The sequence below is a fragment of the Pelobates fuscus genome, chromosome 2 (assembly GCF_036172605.1).
Source record: "Pelobates fuscus isolate aPelFus1 chromosome 2, aPelFus1.pri, whole genome shotgun sequence".
Lineage (NCBI taxonomy): Eukaryota > Metazoa > Chordata > Amphibia > Anura > Pelobatidae > Pelobates > Pelobates fuscus.
In genome coordinates this window covers 314,760,732-314,778,034 of record NC_086318.1, presented here as the reverse complement: position 1 = coordinate 314,778,034, position 17,303 = coordinate 314,760,732, and the positions used below count along the sequence as shown (strand labels likewise).

The 17,303-nt window shown below is 41.5% G+C and overlaps 1 protein-coding gene across 1 annotated transcript in view; it reads right to left on the bottom strand.

Annotated features, from left to right (window-relative positions):
- The window catches only part of METTL24 (methyltransferase like 24), a 110,971-nt gene extending 93,958 nt beyond the window's left edge, over positions 1-17,013 (bottom strand). Inside the window, exon 1 of the mRNA XM_063441291.1 lies at positions 16,512-17,013. Within this exon, the coding sequence (XP_063297361.1) occupies positions 16,512-16,814 (303 nt within the window). The 5' untranslated portion in view covers positions 16,815-17,013. The remainder of the gene's footprint in view (positions 1-16,511) is intronic.
- Positions 17,014-17,303: the final 290 nt, after the last annotated feature.

The following is a 17,303-nucleotide window of genomic DNA, read 5'->3' as shown; positions in this document are numbered from 1 at the left end:
CGAATTAAACGCATACCATTCTACCAATAGAACTCTTATATGACTGGGAATTCCTAGCAAAGTGGCATTTTTTGTCATTTTAATTTTAACCCTGGCTTGTATCCCTGTGGTTATGATCTCCATAGCTCTTGATCTGGTAGTCTACTAATACTGGAGTACCACACTCCTAACTTGAACTAGTACGGCCAACAGAGAATTGAGTGTGTAGGAATAAGGAACAGAAACTCTGGATTCATGTAAATAATATAATTTTGTTAACTATCGTGTAAGTGCACATGCATGTTAAAAGGACATTCTAGTCCAGTGGTTTCCAAACCAGTCCTCAAGGCACACCTACCAGTGCAGGACTTATGGATTATTATCCAGTTGTGTCCAATGTGCTTTTAGAAAGAAAAAAAAACACCTTGACAACTGGGTAATTCCAAATTCCTGGACTGGTAGGTGTGCCTACAGGACTGGTTTGGAAACCACTGCTCTAGCCTAATGTGGGTCTAGGCCTTAGAGACTGCATATTAAGTCTCAGAAGTGTATGCACTTCCTGTTCTACAAAAAAACGTAACTCTGCCAGCCACTAGAGGTACTTCCTGTTGTGATCCTTCAATCTTATGTATGATGCACATCTATGAGCAGATGCTGACATTTGATAGGCCTAGTGCGTACACCACCAAGACTTACCAAACGTGAAGCATTAGATTGGCTGAGATATTTGTCATTAATTAATTTGCCAGCTTATTGACTCAGAATGTCAGCTTGAGCATGGCTCTGCTACGTTTTACAGTATAGCATTAATGAACATATACTAGTAATAATAATAATAAAATACCCCTCTTTCTGATCCACTTCAACTTTGTTGGGCTGTGTATATGTCACACTGGCAGCTTCTTCCTAAATGAAAAAGATACATCCTTTGCTCTGAGCTAATGAGAGACAGAATCGAGTGGCACATAATATAGGACTGTATATGGCTGCAAAGATATTAACTTTTACCTGAAGCGTTTGGATTTCATCTTGCAATTTTATGAAACTTTGATTTTGGTTTTCTAATTTCTCTTTTATTTCTATTACTTCATTTTTGAGTTCAGTTGATGTTACTTGGAGGTCTTGTTTAATCTTACAATACAGATTATCCAATGCTTCTATCATACTTTCTTGTGAGCATGTTTTTTGTGGTATTGCACTCCCTGCTTCTATATTGGTTTGGAGCAGGGAGTCCTCTGGTGTAATTGATAATCTTGTTTGTTTTGGTGGGGGATTGTGTGATTTTGGGGAGTAAAAGGTGTTTATGGTTTTTGATTTATCAGATTTATCTGATTCCACCTGTTTCTCTTTCCTGGGGGCCATTGTCTTTTGATTTGGGATTTGGGATCCTCCTTTATATCTTTCTCCCTTGCTTTCCTGTCCCTTTCCCCCCTTCTCCTCTATCCCAGACTCCCCCACCGTCTTTCCCTTCCTCTCTTTAGTCTCTTTAGTCTCTTTAATTAGTCCTCCTTATCTTATCTGTTTTTCCCCCCAAAAAGACGAGCTTTTCTTTAAATCCAAATAGGGTCTTACCTTAATCGATTATAAGACCTTTTACTTCATCAAAGAGTCAAATATCAGCTCATACCTTAGATTTGGTGTAATAGGGCAATCTCATTAGCCGGTACCTGGCGGTATTAAGATGATTGTTGGCAGGTACCTCGGATTATGCGCCGTTGTTCCTCTGATCGTGCCAGAGGCGTACCTTATGCTTAGTATTGCCAGGAACGTTCCTCGGTCGTTACCTCTCGGGGTTGTAAAGTTTTTCAGACACCTCAGTTAGACCTCAGTTAGAGAACGCCGCCACTCCTCTAGTTTACTCTCCCCACACGCCACATCCACGCTCACGCAACACCTCACTTCCGGCTGACGTCCCACGTCCTACGTCATGCCGTCCTAACTCAAGATATTAACTTTTAAAGGAACTTTTTCCTTCCCATTACTTCTCCTTCCCCAGTCTTTTATTTTATCCCACTAACTTTTGACAGCCAGTACTTAAAACGTAAAAATGTTTGGGGGCCTGATGGTCCACCAAAATGAGACACAGGCCTAGCAATTCAGTCCAAAAGAGTGGGAGAGACAACTAAAGGACACAGGGGGAGGGAGAGGAGGAGAGACCACTGAGGAACACTGAGGGGGAAGAGAGACCACTAAGGGACACTAAGGAGGGGGTTGGAGAGAGCACTGAGGGACACTAGGGGGAGGAAGAGGAGGAGAGACCACTAAGGGACCCTGGGGGGAGGGAGAGGAGGAGAGACCACTAAGGGACACTGGAAGGGAGGGAGAGGAGTAGAGACGGAGAGACCACTAAGGTGCTCAGGAGAGAGACACACAGAGTCGCCTTTCAGGGAGACACACAGAGAGGGCTTGGGGGAAAAGAGATACACCAAGCTGGGAAAAGTAAGACACAAAGGGGCTTGGGGGAGTAAGACACGCAAAGGGGTTTGTAAGAGATACACTAAAGGGGAGTGTAAAGGGGAGACACAAAACGTAAAGAAAAATATACAAAATTATTACTTTAACAAAATAAATATAATAATAAAAATAAAGAGCTGCTACCCTCTCAGCCCCTATCCTACCCCACAAGCCCTCTCTTTCACACTACACACATACACAATGCATCCTTACACAGACACAGAAACACTCATGCACAGAATGCATCCCTACTCACACACACACTGAAATATACAATGCATCCTACACTCACGCAGAAACATACCATTCTTCCCTTACACACACAAAAACACACAATGCATCCATTACACACACAATGCATCCCTTACACACACACAATGCAGCCCTTGCACACATACACAGAAGCACACAATGCATCCCTTACACACACACACACAGCTTCTCTTAATGCATCTTTTACACACACACACTGCATTACGTTACATACACAGAAACACACCTTGCATCTCTTATACATACAAACACAGATTCCCATAATGCATCCCTTACACACACACAGAAACACACACTGCATCCCCTATACACACCCACTACATTTTTTTACACAAACTGGTATCCCTATTCATTACATTCCATAAGAACCCACACACACATTACATCCTCTACAATAACACATAACACATCCCCTACACACATACACTCCACTCCCTGTGAGCAAACTCATGGGTGGGTCTTGTAGGCATCAGGCTTATGGGAAGGTCTTGTAGGAATACTCACGGTCAGGCACTGGGGGCCCAGACCGTGATCTGTGTAAGGGGGCCACAAAAAATGGAGATGCTTCCTGTTCGTTGTTTTTGTGAGCACTGCCTCCATAGAGCCTATTTTAACACCAGACCAGTGGAGCCAGACTGCAGCCTGCGCCCATCATCATCCTCTTGTCCTCAGCTGGTGGTAAGTAGGCAAACCAGTATATTATTAGTGGCACTAATCCCTAATTTACCTCACATTAAAGGGCCACTATAGTCACCAGATCCATCTACAGCTTGATGTAGTGGTTCTGGTGTCTATAGCCTGTGCCTGCAGGCTTTTTAATGTAAACACACTGCCTTTTTAGAGAAAAGACACTGTGTGCAGAACTGACGTTCGCTCATATGGCAGATCATATGGGTGGGGCATTGCGATGGGGAGGGCGGCAAATTTTTGTTTGTCTAGGGGGCAAAAGTCCTTGCACCAGCCCTGCTTTTTTGACAAGCTATATACCATGATGTTGCTTTTTTCAGTAGGAGGTGACTATTCTGCTCCAATGGTGACAGTAATTAACCTGTCAAAATATTGCTGTACACAGGGAATATGGATACAAAGTGAAATTTATAATTGTCATAGCAAAACTACAATGTTATCTGTACAAATGAAAAACATATAATATGTCAAATTGTCCCTTAATATAATATGCTGGGCTGCCTAGTTTCTTAAAATATATACTTTTGTGTAGCAGTTTTAAACAGACAGTTCCAGCATAGCAAATTTTACATACTTTTAGTTGCTAGATATTGATCGCACTCCTAGATGTAAAAGACACTCACAAAATCAGGACTAAAAAAAAAAAACATCATCAAGTTAAACCTTCCATGTTTCAATCATTATTTGCAATCTAAGTAACATAACCACTATGGCTCAGTGCAGTGGGTATGTGACCAAGAATCTATGGGTACTGCAACAGCCCCTGATTTTTTTTTTTTTGTCAACAGTTTTGGAACAGTTTGACAAAAAAAGAGCTTTTCCTACTCCTTGATAATACAGAATTTATATTTCTGCATATTTAATATGATTTTTTATCAAACTTGAGACCATTGGGCTGACGAAAACACTATAGCTCAGTGATCTCTGCTTAGCAGAGATCACTGAGCTATAGTGGTTAATAGAATGTTCCTTTGTTTATTTTATTTTTATTTTTTTATTTATACCAGACACAAAGTATGAATAGATATAGTATGCTTGATCAAACACTGCAGGGTCATGCTCAAACTGCCACTCTGAGCCAATGAGTTGGCCCTTCATTGGAAGGTTTAGCTCAGTGAAGCTAATGTAAGCTCCTTCTAGGAGCACCAGCACTAGGGAAGGCGGTGGGCACCCAAATTGAATACTTAATCTGGGAAGGCGCTTTGGCACGCCTGTAGAGCTTATGATAGCTCATTGTGTTCCTTACATTAAAAAGTGTGAGATTACAGTGGAATAAATCCTTTAATAAATCCTAAAATTGTTTTGAGTATTAACACAGAAATTGGGAAAACCTCAGTCTTGAAGAGGTTAAATTGTATGTTTTAGATTTATTTCATGCAGTTGCTGCTCTGTATCAATATTCTGCTTTTTGGTTGCATTGTTTCTGGAATCAAGCCTTCCATCTGCTTAAGCTTGCTCGGCTTAGCTCTCTGGCAGTGCTCCACGGATCTAAACCTTCTCTAAAACGAATGTGAACAATGAAATCACTCATGAGTTTCTAGCAATGGATTTACCTCTAACTCCAACCAAAACTATGGATGCCATAAAAAAGTACCTAAGCCACATAAACCAGTATTAAAGGACAAAGTTGATCTAGCCGATATGTTTCTCTGTTAAGATATGCCAAATAAATGACTTGAAGAAGAAAGTCTAGGTCACTGAGCGTGAAGGTCACAAAGACCTGAATTAAGAACAGCCAGAGTCTACGGATGCTTTTTGACTACATTTTCTATTTTGATCTGATTCGCTAAAAGATAAATGTGGTCTATTTGCATTCTCATTGCCACTCTAATCCTATAGGATGAAAAGAAGTTAATTAAAGGAACACTATAGTCACCTAAATTACTTTAGCTAAATAAAGCAGTTTTAGTGTATTGATCATTCCCCTGCAATTTCACTGCTCAATTCACTGTCATTGAGGAGTTAAATCACTTTGTTTCTGTTTATGCAGCCCTAGCCACAACTCCCCTGGCTATGATTGACAGAGCCTGCATGAAAAAAAAACTGGTTTCACTTTCAAACAGATGTAATTTACCTTAAATAATTGTATATCAATCTCTAAATTGAACTTTAATCACATACAGGAGGCTCTTGCAGGGTCTAGCAAGCTATTAACATAGCAGGGGATAAGAAAATCTTAATTAAACAGAACTTGCAATAAAGAAAGCCTAAATAGGGCTCTCTTTACAGGAAGTGTTTATGGAAGGCTGTGCAAGTCACATGCAGGGAGGTGTGACTAGGGTTCATAAACAAAGGGATTTAACTCCTAAATGGCAGAGGATTGAGCAGTGAGGCTGCAGGGGCATGTTCTATACACCAAAACTGCTTCATTAAGCTAAAGTTGTTCAGGTGACTATAGTGTCCCTTTAAAACAGTGGCTACTTATTTAGTGAACTAGCAGATATTGTGGTATTACAACAAAGCAACTATACGGTTAAGGAGACATTATTCCATGTTTCTAATTAATTAATGGCAACACACAAATAATAATTGAGGTAATCATTGGATTTATAGTTATCCAGAAAGAGAGGAATTGAAGGATACCTAACATGCCCATGCCTCCCAAATGTCCCTCTGTTGGGTGCTGTCCCGCCGCCCTGCTTTAGTTCCCAGGTGTCCGGCATCTGCGGAAGTGTCTGTGGGCGAGCATATTATTAGACTCACTTGTGCTGTGAAGTGGGCATGGTCCTGATAGCTGGGAGCTGGCCAGGCTACCTGTCAGGTGGCCGACCCACTTCTTTTTCACGTGTCCCCCACCCATTGTGGGTGTCGCTAGTGATGCGGCTCACTTCACTGGCAATGCCTCCTGATGACTCTGCTCACACACCCCAACTCAGGAAGTTGAGAGGTGTGCATGCATCCTATAATTTATGTTTTTTGAAATAGAATAGCATTCTGTCAATATATTGTGCAAGTACACATTTAAAAATATTTTTTCTCCTTGTAAGTCAAGAAGAATTGACTGCCAAGGGTAAGCATAAAATACCTCTCTCATGTAGTCCTTCTGCGCATGCACTGTGGTTGCTAAGATAGCTTCCTAGCTAGCTCTGGCTAGCCCTGCCATGAGCAGTGCAAACCATTGAAGATACTGGAGGAGCAAAGGATGAAAGAATAACACCCACAAAGATGAAGACATGGCTTGGCTGGAACAGCGGTGAGGTAAGTAAAAAAAAAATTACATTACAGGTTTGCTTTAAAATCTCTTAGTCAGATCAGATGATATGTTATTTTATTACCAGTAAAAACTAACCATCACAAGTTGTGATAACCAGTCATGAGAAAACTGACGCAGTATCGTTTGCAAGCTATTTATGTAATGTGCTAGCCAAACGACCAGAAAATGTACAAAAGAGAATAGTATCTACAGAATTGCAAGAAAATATTCTGCGTGCAAGCAGTCTGATTCATGGCACATTTGCTGCTTACTAATCAAACCCAAAAGGAACACAGATAAACTTATGAAGTTCTACCGCAAACTATTTCTTCAAATATAAAACCCCAGGCAGTTTGCTTATCAGAACATTTTAATGGAAGGTTTAATTTTAAACAAAAATTGGCTGCAGATTAAACGTACTAGAATTGTTGCTCACATCTGCAAATTGTACACATTAGATAATTTAATTACCGTATGTCATAGGGAAAATTTACTTATTTTGATAACCTTGATAATTCCTTTGTATCAATATACTTAGTGAATATGACAGGAAATTGTGTGGTTTCAACATTTTAGAGATATTGTTTTGAAAATCATCATAAGCAGAAATAAAAATGAAACGGGACATGTGGATGCAATCTAATATGTTTTGAGGCTGGGCAACAGATGAGGTACCATAAATATGTATTTTTTCATTACAATTTAGGGAGAAAAAACATTATATGCACCAGACCTGGGAGTTCACGATGCATTTTTGCAATAAAGTATCACATAAACTACTTAGATATATTCTATTCTATTAAACATCCTATTCCTGTTGTTCCAGGTAAGGTCCAGGGCGTTATTGCATATTCTCCAATATTTCTGAATTTAACAATCAAACCAATAATCTGACAACGTAAAGAGACAGGAGTTTAGAGTGGGGTATTCACCCGCCTTATCTGATTATTATTAACACCAATGACATCACTGTACACAATGTGGAAAATAAACATTGTTCTTTTGTAAGGGCCACTGTATCAGGCCCTTAGGCCTGTTTGAGATTCATACCATTTTTCACAGGATGTTGTTTTTTTCATAGCCATCCTTTGCGGATCTCATCTGTGGCACTAAACTCTAAAGATGTTATTTAGAATACCTTACAGAGGTATTTACAAAGCAGCTTAACCTAAATGGGTCTACTGGGGACAGCAGAGGATCTCCCAAATTCCCCTCCGTAGTGCAATGGTACCCTCCCGATCTGACATTTCTGAGTAACTCAGTCTCAGAGCACAAGAGATCATTGTGACTATGTGATATACCACACAGTTACAAAAATCACTAACAGATAACACATGTAACACACACAATAGCACAAGAAGCCCATCTATGCACATTTGCAGATTTCTCCATTATACACACATGTTAATTTGAAAAAAGAAAGCCAACATTCCACTAAACTTCAACATATCACTCTGGCACACCAAAAGATTGCCTACCTGTGATATATTATGTTACAATTAACAAAGGGTCCCTGAATTTCTTTCACAACTGAAGTATGGTTTGCCAAGCTACTTCCACTTCGTTAAAGCATTTGCAGCCTACTATAACAATTGATTTAGTCCAGTTCTATAGAACGAGGAATGATCGACAGGCTCCAGCAGGAGAACTCTCCTACAGGGATCTCGTGCTTTGAGGGCCATAGGAAAAGAGTAACAAGCATTATTCTATTCAAACTGAAATGTGCTGTCAGCATGATAGGGGAGATAATTGTGATCTGGTAAACACTAATGCACCAAGTCCTGAATCGGGAGTGGGTCTTATCCCTAAAGTCAACCGGCACTGTGGACCTTCAGGCATCATAACTACTTCATTTTGGTTAAGTTGTTATGGTGCCTTGAGTGTTCCTTTAAAGATTTAACAAAATGACAACAAAATCACATCCACTGCAAACATTGCATTAGAGGAAGAGAAATATAACATTGTTTAGTTTCTCCTCTTCTCTGTAGGTTTTCTCTGTGATGACTGCCAGGTGCAAAGGACAGTTCTAAAAAATTATTGACAGACGGAGAAGATGAAGTAACCTGAAAATCAGAATTATTGTCCCAATTCACATATTTTCAGCTGTTGGCAATGAACAAATCAAACAAAAGCAATTGAAATAGCTCTACACAAAAAAGGTTCCAAGTGGTTTCCCCAAATTAAACTGAAAATGCAACTTATAATGACTTCTCCAGTCTCAAAATGATTTAACCCCTTCATGGCAAGCATCTTTAGTACTTAGTAGAGCAGCCATTGCTATTATGACCTGCTGCAATTGAGATGCATAGCCAGACACCAGCTTGTGTCAGTGTTCCTTAGGAATGTTAAAAATGGGCCCCAGTTCCGTAATATTCTTGGCTTAGTGTGCTGCAACTGTCTTCTTCAAATCCCATCAGAAATTGTCAATGGGGTTCAAGTCAGGTGACTGTGATGGCCACTGTACAATTTTCCAGGACTTCTTCTGCAACCAAGCCTTGGTGAAATTTGAGGTATGCTTGGGATCATTGTCTTGTTGAACGGTCCAATGAAGCTCAAGCTTTAGCTTTCCCACAGACGGCATTATGTTTTCTCCTAGGATTTCTTTGCACACCAATTAATCCATGTTGCCTTCCACAAGCTGCAGAGTGCAAGCTTCTAGTGCCAGAGGATGCAAAGCAGCCCCGGAGCATCACCGAGCCACCGCCATGCTTAACTGTAGGCAGAGTGTTCTTTTCAGTGTATGCTTCATTCTTTTTCTTCCAGACATACTGCTGATCCATTGGGCTGAAAAGTTCAAGTTTGGTTCATCACTCCACAGAACAGAATCCCCAAACTAGTATTTTGACCATAATGACCTTGTGCTTTTAGGTCAATAGTGGTGTATGTTTTTGAGTTCTAGCATAGAAACCTTTTGCGTTTTGTATGCGTCTTACTGTGCTCACTGAAACCTTAGTGCCTGTTGCCACTAAGTCTTGCTGCAGGTCTTTTACAGTCAGTGGTCTTTTGCACTGTTCCCTTCAACTTTGAACTTGTGAACTTTGCTTCCAACGGTGTCTCTAGGGACATTTAGTGCCATTACTATCTTTTTGTATCCTGTTCCCTGTTTTTGAAGGGCGATGATCACTTCTCTTACCTTTGTGGACCATAATTTTGAGTTAGCCTTATTTCTCACATGCAGTCAAACCTGACATTCAAGAAACCCCTAGCCAGTACAGGTATTTCAAGTGTTCCAAGTACACCTGGTGCAACAAAAAATAGAATATTGCATATTTGTGCTGTTGTGGGAGATTCTTGAATATTTTTATTTTTTTTACATTTGTATTATATTAGAGTTTTACAACTCAACAAAATTACATCTGGTTCCATGTATACATTTAAGCATGACAGAGCCTTTGGTTGATCAGTATGTCCGTTGTTCACTGTGACACCATCTTTCTGGGGTTTGACACAAGGTTGGCTATCTGCTGCTAGTGTGGAGATATATGTACAGTGCTAAACAGTGGTAAAACCTAATAACTCCCTAGCGAACCTCATACTATGACTATAACTGTTGTGTGGCAAATCTAGCCACTTATAGAACAGAACTGCATAGTTCACCGAATTGTATATTGCTTTTGCTGTTAACCGTATTGTGTAATGTATGCAGCATTCGTGTGTTACAGCACACGAATACCGCTAATGTTAAGTCTGGTTATCCACGAACAGTGAATCACCGCACTGTTCGTGGAATAAGCAAAGTACCGAATGGGAGACCACCCATAGCAGGTCGTGTGTCTCCAATTAGGTACTTTGCAACAATGTATCTGTGTTGTTTGCGGTCTGTTGCGGGTGGCCGCCATTCGTGTACCGAACACAAGGCGGCGGCCATCTTTGTTTGCGGAAAGCCAGCGGGGTTTTGTCGTCGAGTGCCTGGAACTAAATTCGGCTACTCGGCAACACAAGCCCCGTCTGACTTCCGAGCCGTTCGGGAGTTTTCCGTTTTCGGGACTTTCATTTCCTTAGTTAACCCAATCGTTTGAGGATAAGTGGTCCTGATACGGCAAAATGAACCGCGTTTGGTTATTTGTGCTAGGATCGGAGCGCAAGTTCCCTTAACTGTGCGCCCAGGTCCCAGCTATGTAATAAAGGGTTTAGTAGCTGCCTAGCATGAATATTATGTCGGTTATGGATTTTAATATGAATACTGTATTTCTCTGTACCAAGGGATAATCCCATTAGCAATGCATTCTGGGTTAATTATCTCCTTGGTACAGCAGTGTATGATGGGTATTCTGTCTGTAAAACTCAGACCCCATGTAGTCCCCTACTGGAAAAACCCTGCATTGTGACTCGGGAAACTCCTTACATTTGTAACCACATAAATACTGTGCCCTGTGATTAAAAACCTCAGTTGACCTCCAAGCTATGTGTCGTCTAGTTCTTGGGAGAAAGGGATCGTAACTACGCTACCTGGATTTTGCCTGCTTTGTACCTGCTTTATTCTGTCTGCCAGCGGAGCTACCGTGGATAATACTACTACTCTGCTACATGTTGGGTTGCCTTACAGCTGCGAGCTTATGGGGTGTTGGATATATGGTCTCCTCTTGAGGGGATGGCTATAGGGTAGTGGGGGGAGGAAGTGATTATCTTCTAAGTGTTGGTGTAAAGTGTAACCTATGTGGGTGGCAGTTAGTACGTGGGGGGTATCAGGCAGGTTCTGTTTCAGCTTTATCTGTGTTGGATCGCTTCTGTGTGCTTGTTTAGCCCTCGTTTCCCCGCTTCTGTTCTGGGTAGCGTCTCTGTGGTAGGGTTCAGTTGTTGGAGGAAAGCGTCTTGGCTATCCGCCGGAGTTAGGGTGAGGGTCTGGTCCCCCTTCTGTACCTGTAGTGAGCCGTCAGTTCCCCATCTGTAGCGGATCATTGCCTCTTGGAGCTGTTTAGCGATTGGTGCCAGTTGCCTCCGCATTGTTAGTGCTGCAAAGGGAATGTCCCCGTATATATGGCCACTGTGTGCTCCTCAAATCTTATTGTATGCATTTCTCTTGAGCGGGAAAGTATTGCGGTTCGCACCGCCACATCCCTGGTCACAACTATAGTGTCTCTGAGTGTGTTGTCCGGGGCGGCTGCCGCTTTCCAGATTCGGAATGCTGTAAGCAGTGCGCTTGGATTGGCGTCTCCTTTGACGCCAATTGTGGCTATTCATTTCCGCACGAATGGCAGCAGGTCATCCCCATTGATGCTTTCTGGTATGCCCCGCAGGCAGACATTCCGCTTCCTGTGCCTTGCTTCTATCGCTGTGACGGTTCTTTTTAGGTTTTGGACCTGTTGTGAGAGGTCTTGCATTTGGTCTTGGGTGGCTTGAAGGGTGCGATCCCTATCTCCCTCTCTACCTTCTACCTTTTTAATTCTTGCCTGGAGTGCCCCCATCTCCCTCCATGTTTCCTTGATATCCGCCTTCAAAAATTCCGAGTCCCGGTCTTGGGCCCCCGTGGGTGGTGAGGAGAGGCTCGCTCTGTCATCTAGAGAGTCCTCCGAGGCTTCCTCCTCAGTGCGCACCTCCAGCACCATCTTGATTGGAGCCGGCGGTGTAGGCCTCTCGAATGGGAGCCTAATGTCGGCTTCTTTGCACGTTTCTGGCGGGAGGGATTTCTTTTGTTTGCACCCCATAACGGTCTCTGGGGTGGGAACGTGGTTTGGGCCACTGGAATGGAGTCTGTTTGCCCTATTCGTGGTAGTTTGTTCCAGTTTCCTTACGGAGCTCCACATTTACACGTCTTATCCTTTTGCTGGTTGGCCCTCTTTAAGACTAGAGAAGTCATTATTAGTTGCAATTTCAGTTGAATTTGGGGAAACCACTTGAATCATTCATTGTGTTGAGCTATTTCAGTTGTTTTTGTTTAATTTGTTCATTGCAAACAGCTGAAAGTCTGTAAAATTTTAAAATAAACCTGATTTTTCAATGTGTGTTTAATCATTTTAATTACAACTGTAAACTGGAGTAGATTTCTAAAGTTAATTTTTCAAACATCTCACAACACTTATTTAAAAAATACAGGGATGAGCATGTATAATATAAAAAAATCCTGGGAAGAGACATCTCCCTTTAATGTTACAGAGATTGGCCCAATCATAATTGTGCAACTTATTCAGATGCTATTGATACAATTACATTTTTCAAGCAATAATAATATAACATTATTTAAGAGAACAGTTAGCTCTTACTAGTTTTAAGATACATCTAACACGGTTATTCACTATAGAAGAAATTCAACTTTAAATCTCAAAGTAAGAGGACCACTATAGGCACCCAGAACACATCAGCTCAATGAAGTGGTCTGGGTGCCAGGCCCCTCTAGTTTTAGCCCTGCAGCTGGAAACATAACAGTTTCAGAGAAACTGCCATGTTTCACTGAGGGTTAATCCAGCCTCTAGTGGCTGTCTCACTGACAGCCGATAGAGGCGCTTCTGCGATTCTCACTGTGAAAATCACAGTGAGAAGATGCTGGATGTCCATAGGAAAGCATTAAGTAATGCTTTCCTATGAGTTCTTTGAATGCGCGTGCGGCTATTGCCGCGCATGCGCATTCAGATCTGACATCGGCAGGGGATGGAGAGAGGTTAGTGGCTGAATGGGTTTTAAGGCGCCCTGAGGGTGGGGGAGACCTAATGAAACAAACGAGTTTGTTTTCCTGGCACTATAGTGCTCCTTTAAGGTCAAAATTGCAAAACCGGAAAAAATCTCAAATTCAGCTGTGATTCCAGTTCAGCGACTTTGGCCTTAAATTTGAAATTCACTTTGAATTATCACTTCAGTGAAAAACCTTGTTAGAATATTCATGTAATTATTACCCAACTCATTTTATTGACCTAGGAAAGATGAAATGGTGAGACGATACTGCCAATTCTGCTTCTACGGCATATTTATTAAAAATAAAACTTCATGAATGCCCAGTGCACATTGCTTATCTTCCACTCACAGCACTGCTACATTTTAAAAGGAATAACTAGCTGGTGTTGTAGCTGTCTATTATAGTCTGCATGGGAATTCTAGCAGTCTTATAAATATTTAATATGTGTTTGCTCTCCTTGACCTTGACAATTGTTATGTCTGTGTTTTGACCTTATGTTAACACGATTATGTTTGCCATTCCCATAGCAAACACTAGCAGTTGGGGAAAAAAAAACACAAAAAACAAAATTCAATACGTTTTGTAAAAGTCAAAATTTTAACCCCCCAAAAAACCCAATAATCAAAAAAATGTCAAACTTTTTGTTTATCCGCCAAACAGGCAGGCGGATTTATTTCTGATTATAATACTTCACTGTCCTCCGCATCATCTATGAACTGCGTCATACTGCTAAAATAAACTCTTTGTTGCTGCTAAAACTGAATCAGCCTGAGTGAGTTGCATTGAGTCGAAAATTCAGCAGAACTGGGTAATTAGTGTTTTGGCAAGTTTGGATTTGCGAAACTAAAAGAGTAGTGCTGGAAAAACTCTAAATTACCCGAATTGGAGATTCTTTTTATCATCAAAGTCAACAAAGAAAAGCTATTCAGATAATAAACCCAAATGTTTATTGAATAAACATCAGAGCTAAGAAGTCAAAGAAAAGGTCTTGTATCAACCAGCACAGTCTAATAAGCCACAAGCAAGGGACTTCACAAAATATTCCTAATGCATATTGTCAGCCAATATCTCATTTTACAAACCATGGATATAATAAAATGTCATGAGCACAGTTATTTGTATTGTCTTTCTATTATTATGCCATACCAGGAGTAAGGTGACCTTTTGTGTTAATAATAGATGAGTGACAATCAAATGCAATAATGACGAACTGCAGTCTACCAGCACAATTGTAATTGTAGTGTGGTTTGCCAGTATAATTAGTGATGCTTAGAAGACTAATGCGGTGCTAGTGATGTGTGGCATGAATTAGTGGCATGTGGCTGTATAATGGCGCATTAGTGACAACAAATGAAAGAAAATAAATATTGTATAAGACAGACTTTTCTCTGCCAAGTCGCACATCTAAGCATGCAAACAGTGTAGTATGATGGCACTATAAAGGTTTGTTACTGGTGTTTAGAAGTCCAATGGTGCATTGGTGACGTGTGACAGTCTAATAGTGCATTACTAATATATAACAGTATAACGTTGAATGAATGATCTGTGACACTATAATAGTGATTCACTGATATGTTGTAACATAATAGTGCAGTACTGATGTGTTAGCATCTAATGGTGAATGAACACTATAATGTGAATTAGTGGTGTTCTAGTTTAATTGTACATTTGATTTTAACTGCCAAATCACACTCTGCCTAGCACAATTACGGTGAAAATAAACGCAGCTGATGGGGAAAAAACAAATCAGATTGTGTTACCCGTTTTCTAGGCTCCTTCAGGCATTTAAGATAAAGAGCCGAATGACGTAAAAAGGATTGTTGTGGTGATGGCTGCATGAGTGTTAACCATGGCTATGCAATAAATGTCAAATTCTTTTAATTCTCCAGATACTCCATCATGTGTTAGTACACGTGTGCACTGTAATTGCTTGCTCTGATTCTGGTAAGTAAAAGGCAATTCTTTCAGTGATGTCCAGTGTTCTCAAAGAACTCTTTGGGTACCAGCGCTGATATTATAGTGTGGGTACAGAGAGGCACAGATTTATGCAACATGTGTCTTTTGACACAATACGCTGTTGTGAAATAAAAGTGACATCATTGACTGTGGGGGAACAGATACACAGAGCCTGGAAATTTAATTGCACCCATAATACATATTGTATAGTTTGCCATGACTATATCTTTCCACTAGAAATCATGCATCTTCTCTGTTGTTATTTTGGATAACACTGATCAGGAGAGTACAACCATGGCCCTCTGGCTTTTCAAAAACACTTTCCATAATTAAGAGAAGTATTGAATAAGCAGATGCAGGGCCAATGGTGTGCAGTCCTGATATGTATGTCCTTATAGGGGTGATGGAGCTACATCTATAGCAGTTTTAATGTTTGCAAGTGGTCACTTTAATGCACAGTGATTAGGAGTGTATTGTAGTACTAGTTTGGTGAAGGAAGATAATATATTTTATCCAGGTAGTTAGTATCTCCACTATTGCACCATTATGATATTTCTGATTCCATGGACCACACATATTCTTTACTTTCCTGTGGATCCATAAAATGCTTGTAGTTAGTAATTAATCCAAAAGGTATTCCAGTGTTATCTTGGAGGCACAATCACTGGCAGAGCAACAAAGCCAAACAGATGCACTCCCAGACATGTGCCAGCCACACCTATTAGGAAATCCAACCTTGGGCAGTGGTGAGTCAATGTGATTGAGTGATCCTTAGCCTGAGCCACAGACTGATTAAGCTATATTCAAGCAGGAAGTTTGTCAAGCCCTGGCCTGTTAAGGTGTATTCACAACTGGATTTGGATAATCAGTGTCCTGATTTTAATGTGTTCAAAATCAATCTGGTTGGGCTAGTTCACATACATTTAGGTTTACACAGGTTAAGTAAAATATCAAACAGCTATTGCCACTGCATAGACCCCTTGTAGGAATCCCCCCTCCCCCAGCCCCCTTATCACAGACTATATGTACATTCAGATATACCTCCTCCTATACAGGTAAGGAGGCTGACACTAATAGAGAGTTATCAAAGTGCTGAGACCTGAAAAGTGATGCAAACTTGTAAAGGTGAAGTCTGTAGAATGTGTCTGCTGACTATTTAGGTTTCCATGGTGACTGACACACTTTTAGAACGCTGCGCCACTTTATACATCACAAAAGTTAGATAAATCTCTCAATGCATTAATCATAGCAATATGATTAAGCAGCAGCTCACAGTACGAACACTGTTTGGGGGTCTTTCATAGCGAAGCCATTTTACACCTCAGTAAGACCTGCCCCATGCTTCGTGGAAGTAGTACTGACCTTCTTGGGGTCTCTCCTGATCTCTGAAGAGCTGACCCCCTGCTTTCCGGGTTCCCCAGCTCTGCTGCTTCTCCTCACATAGATCACTTGCCTCCTGCTGGGCACCTCTTCTATCCTCCTGCCCTGCTCCCCTCCTCCTGGTCCCCGGCTGGTAACCTGCACCTTCTCTAGCAGCTCGCCCGGGGGCCACGACCAGCGCCTAAACTCCGCAGACAGGTGGGTACAGAGAAGGACAGCCAGGCACAGGGCGGCCAGGCGGAGGGCACAACCTCTCCAGCGCAGCCTCAGGTCTCTCCTGAGCATCCTCCGGCCAGGACCGGCTGTGTGCTGGGGAGGCAGGGGCTAATCACTGCATGTAGAGCTGCTCACAGTCCAGGTACTGGAGGGACTCTGCCAGTAACTCCCCCCCAGTTGGTGTTAGTAGAGGTGGTAAAGTTATGCAGGCTGGAGGAGGTATAGGTGACAATGGTCCTGGTGCTGGAGGGATGTATGTTACTCAGGAGAGTGGCAGAGTGCAGCTGATTGAGAGAGTTTGGAGCCTCCCCCTGTGTCCCTCCCCTCTCTGAGCTTCCCCCCTGGCTGCTCCACTACCATGAAACCCTATCCACAGCACACACACCGCTCTGTGTCCTTCACAGCACTGTCTGTGTGTCAGACCATGGGCAAGCAGTAACAAAGCCATGGCTCATACTAATTATATTATACAACTAGTCTGGTTCATACGGAATATATGAAAATATTATGGTTTATGTGTACAGAATGATATATATGTATAAGTTAATTTACTAAGTG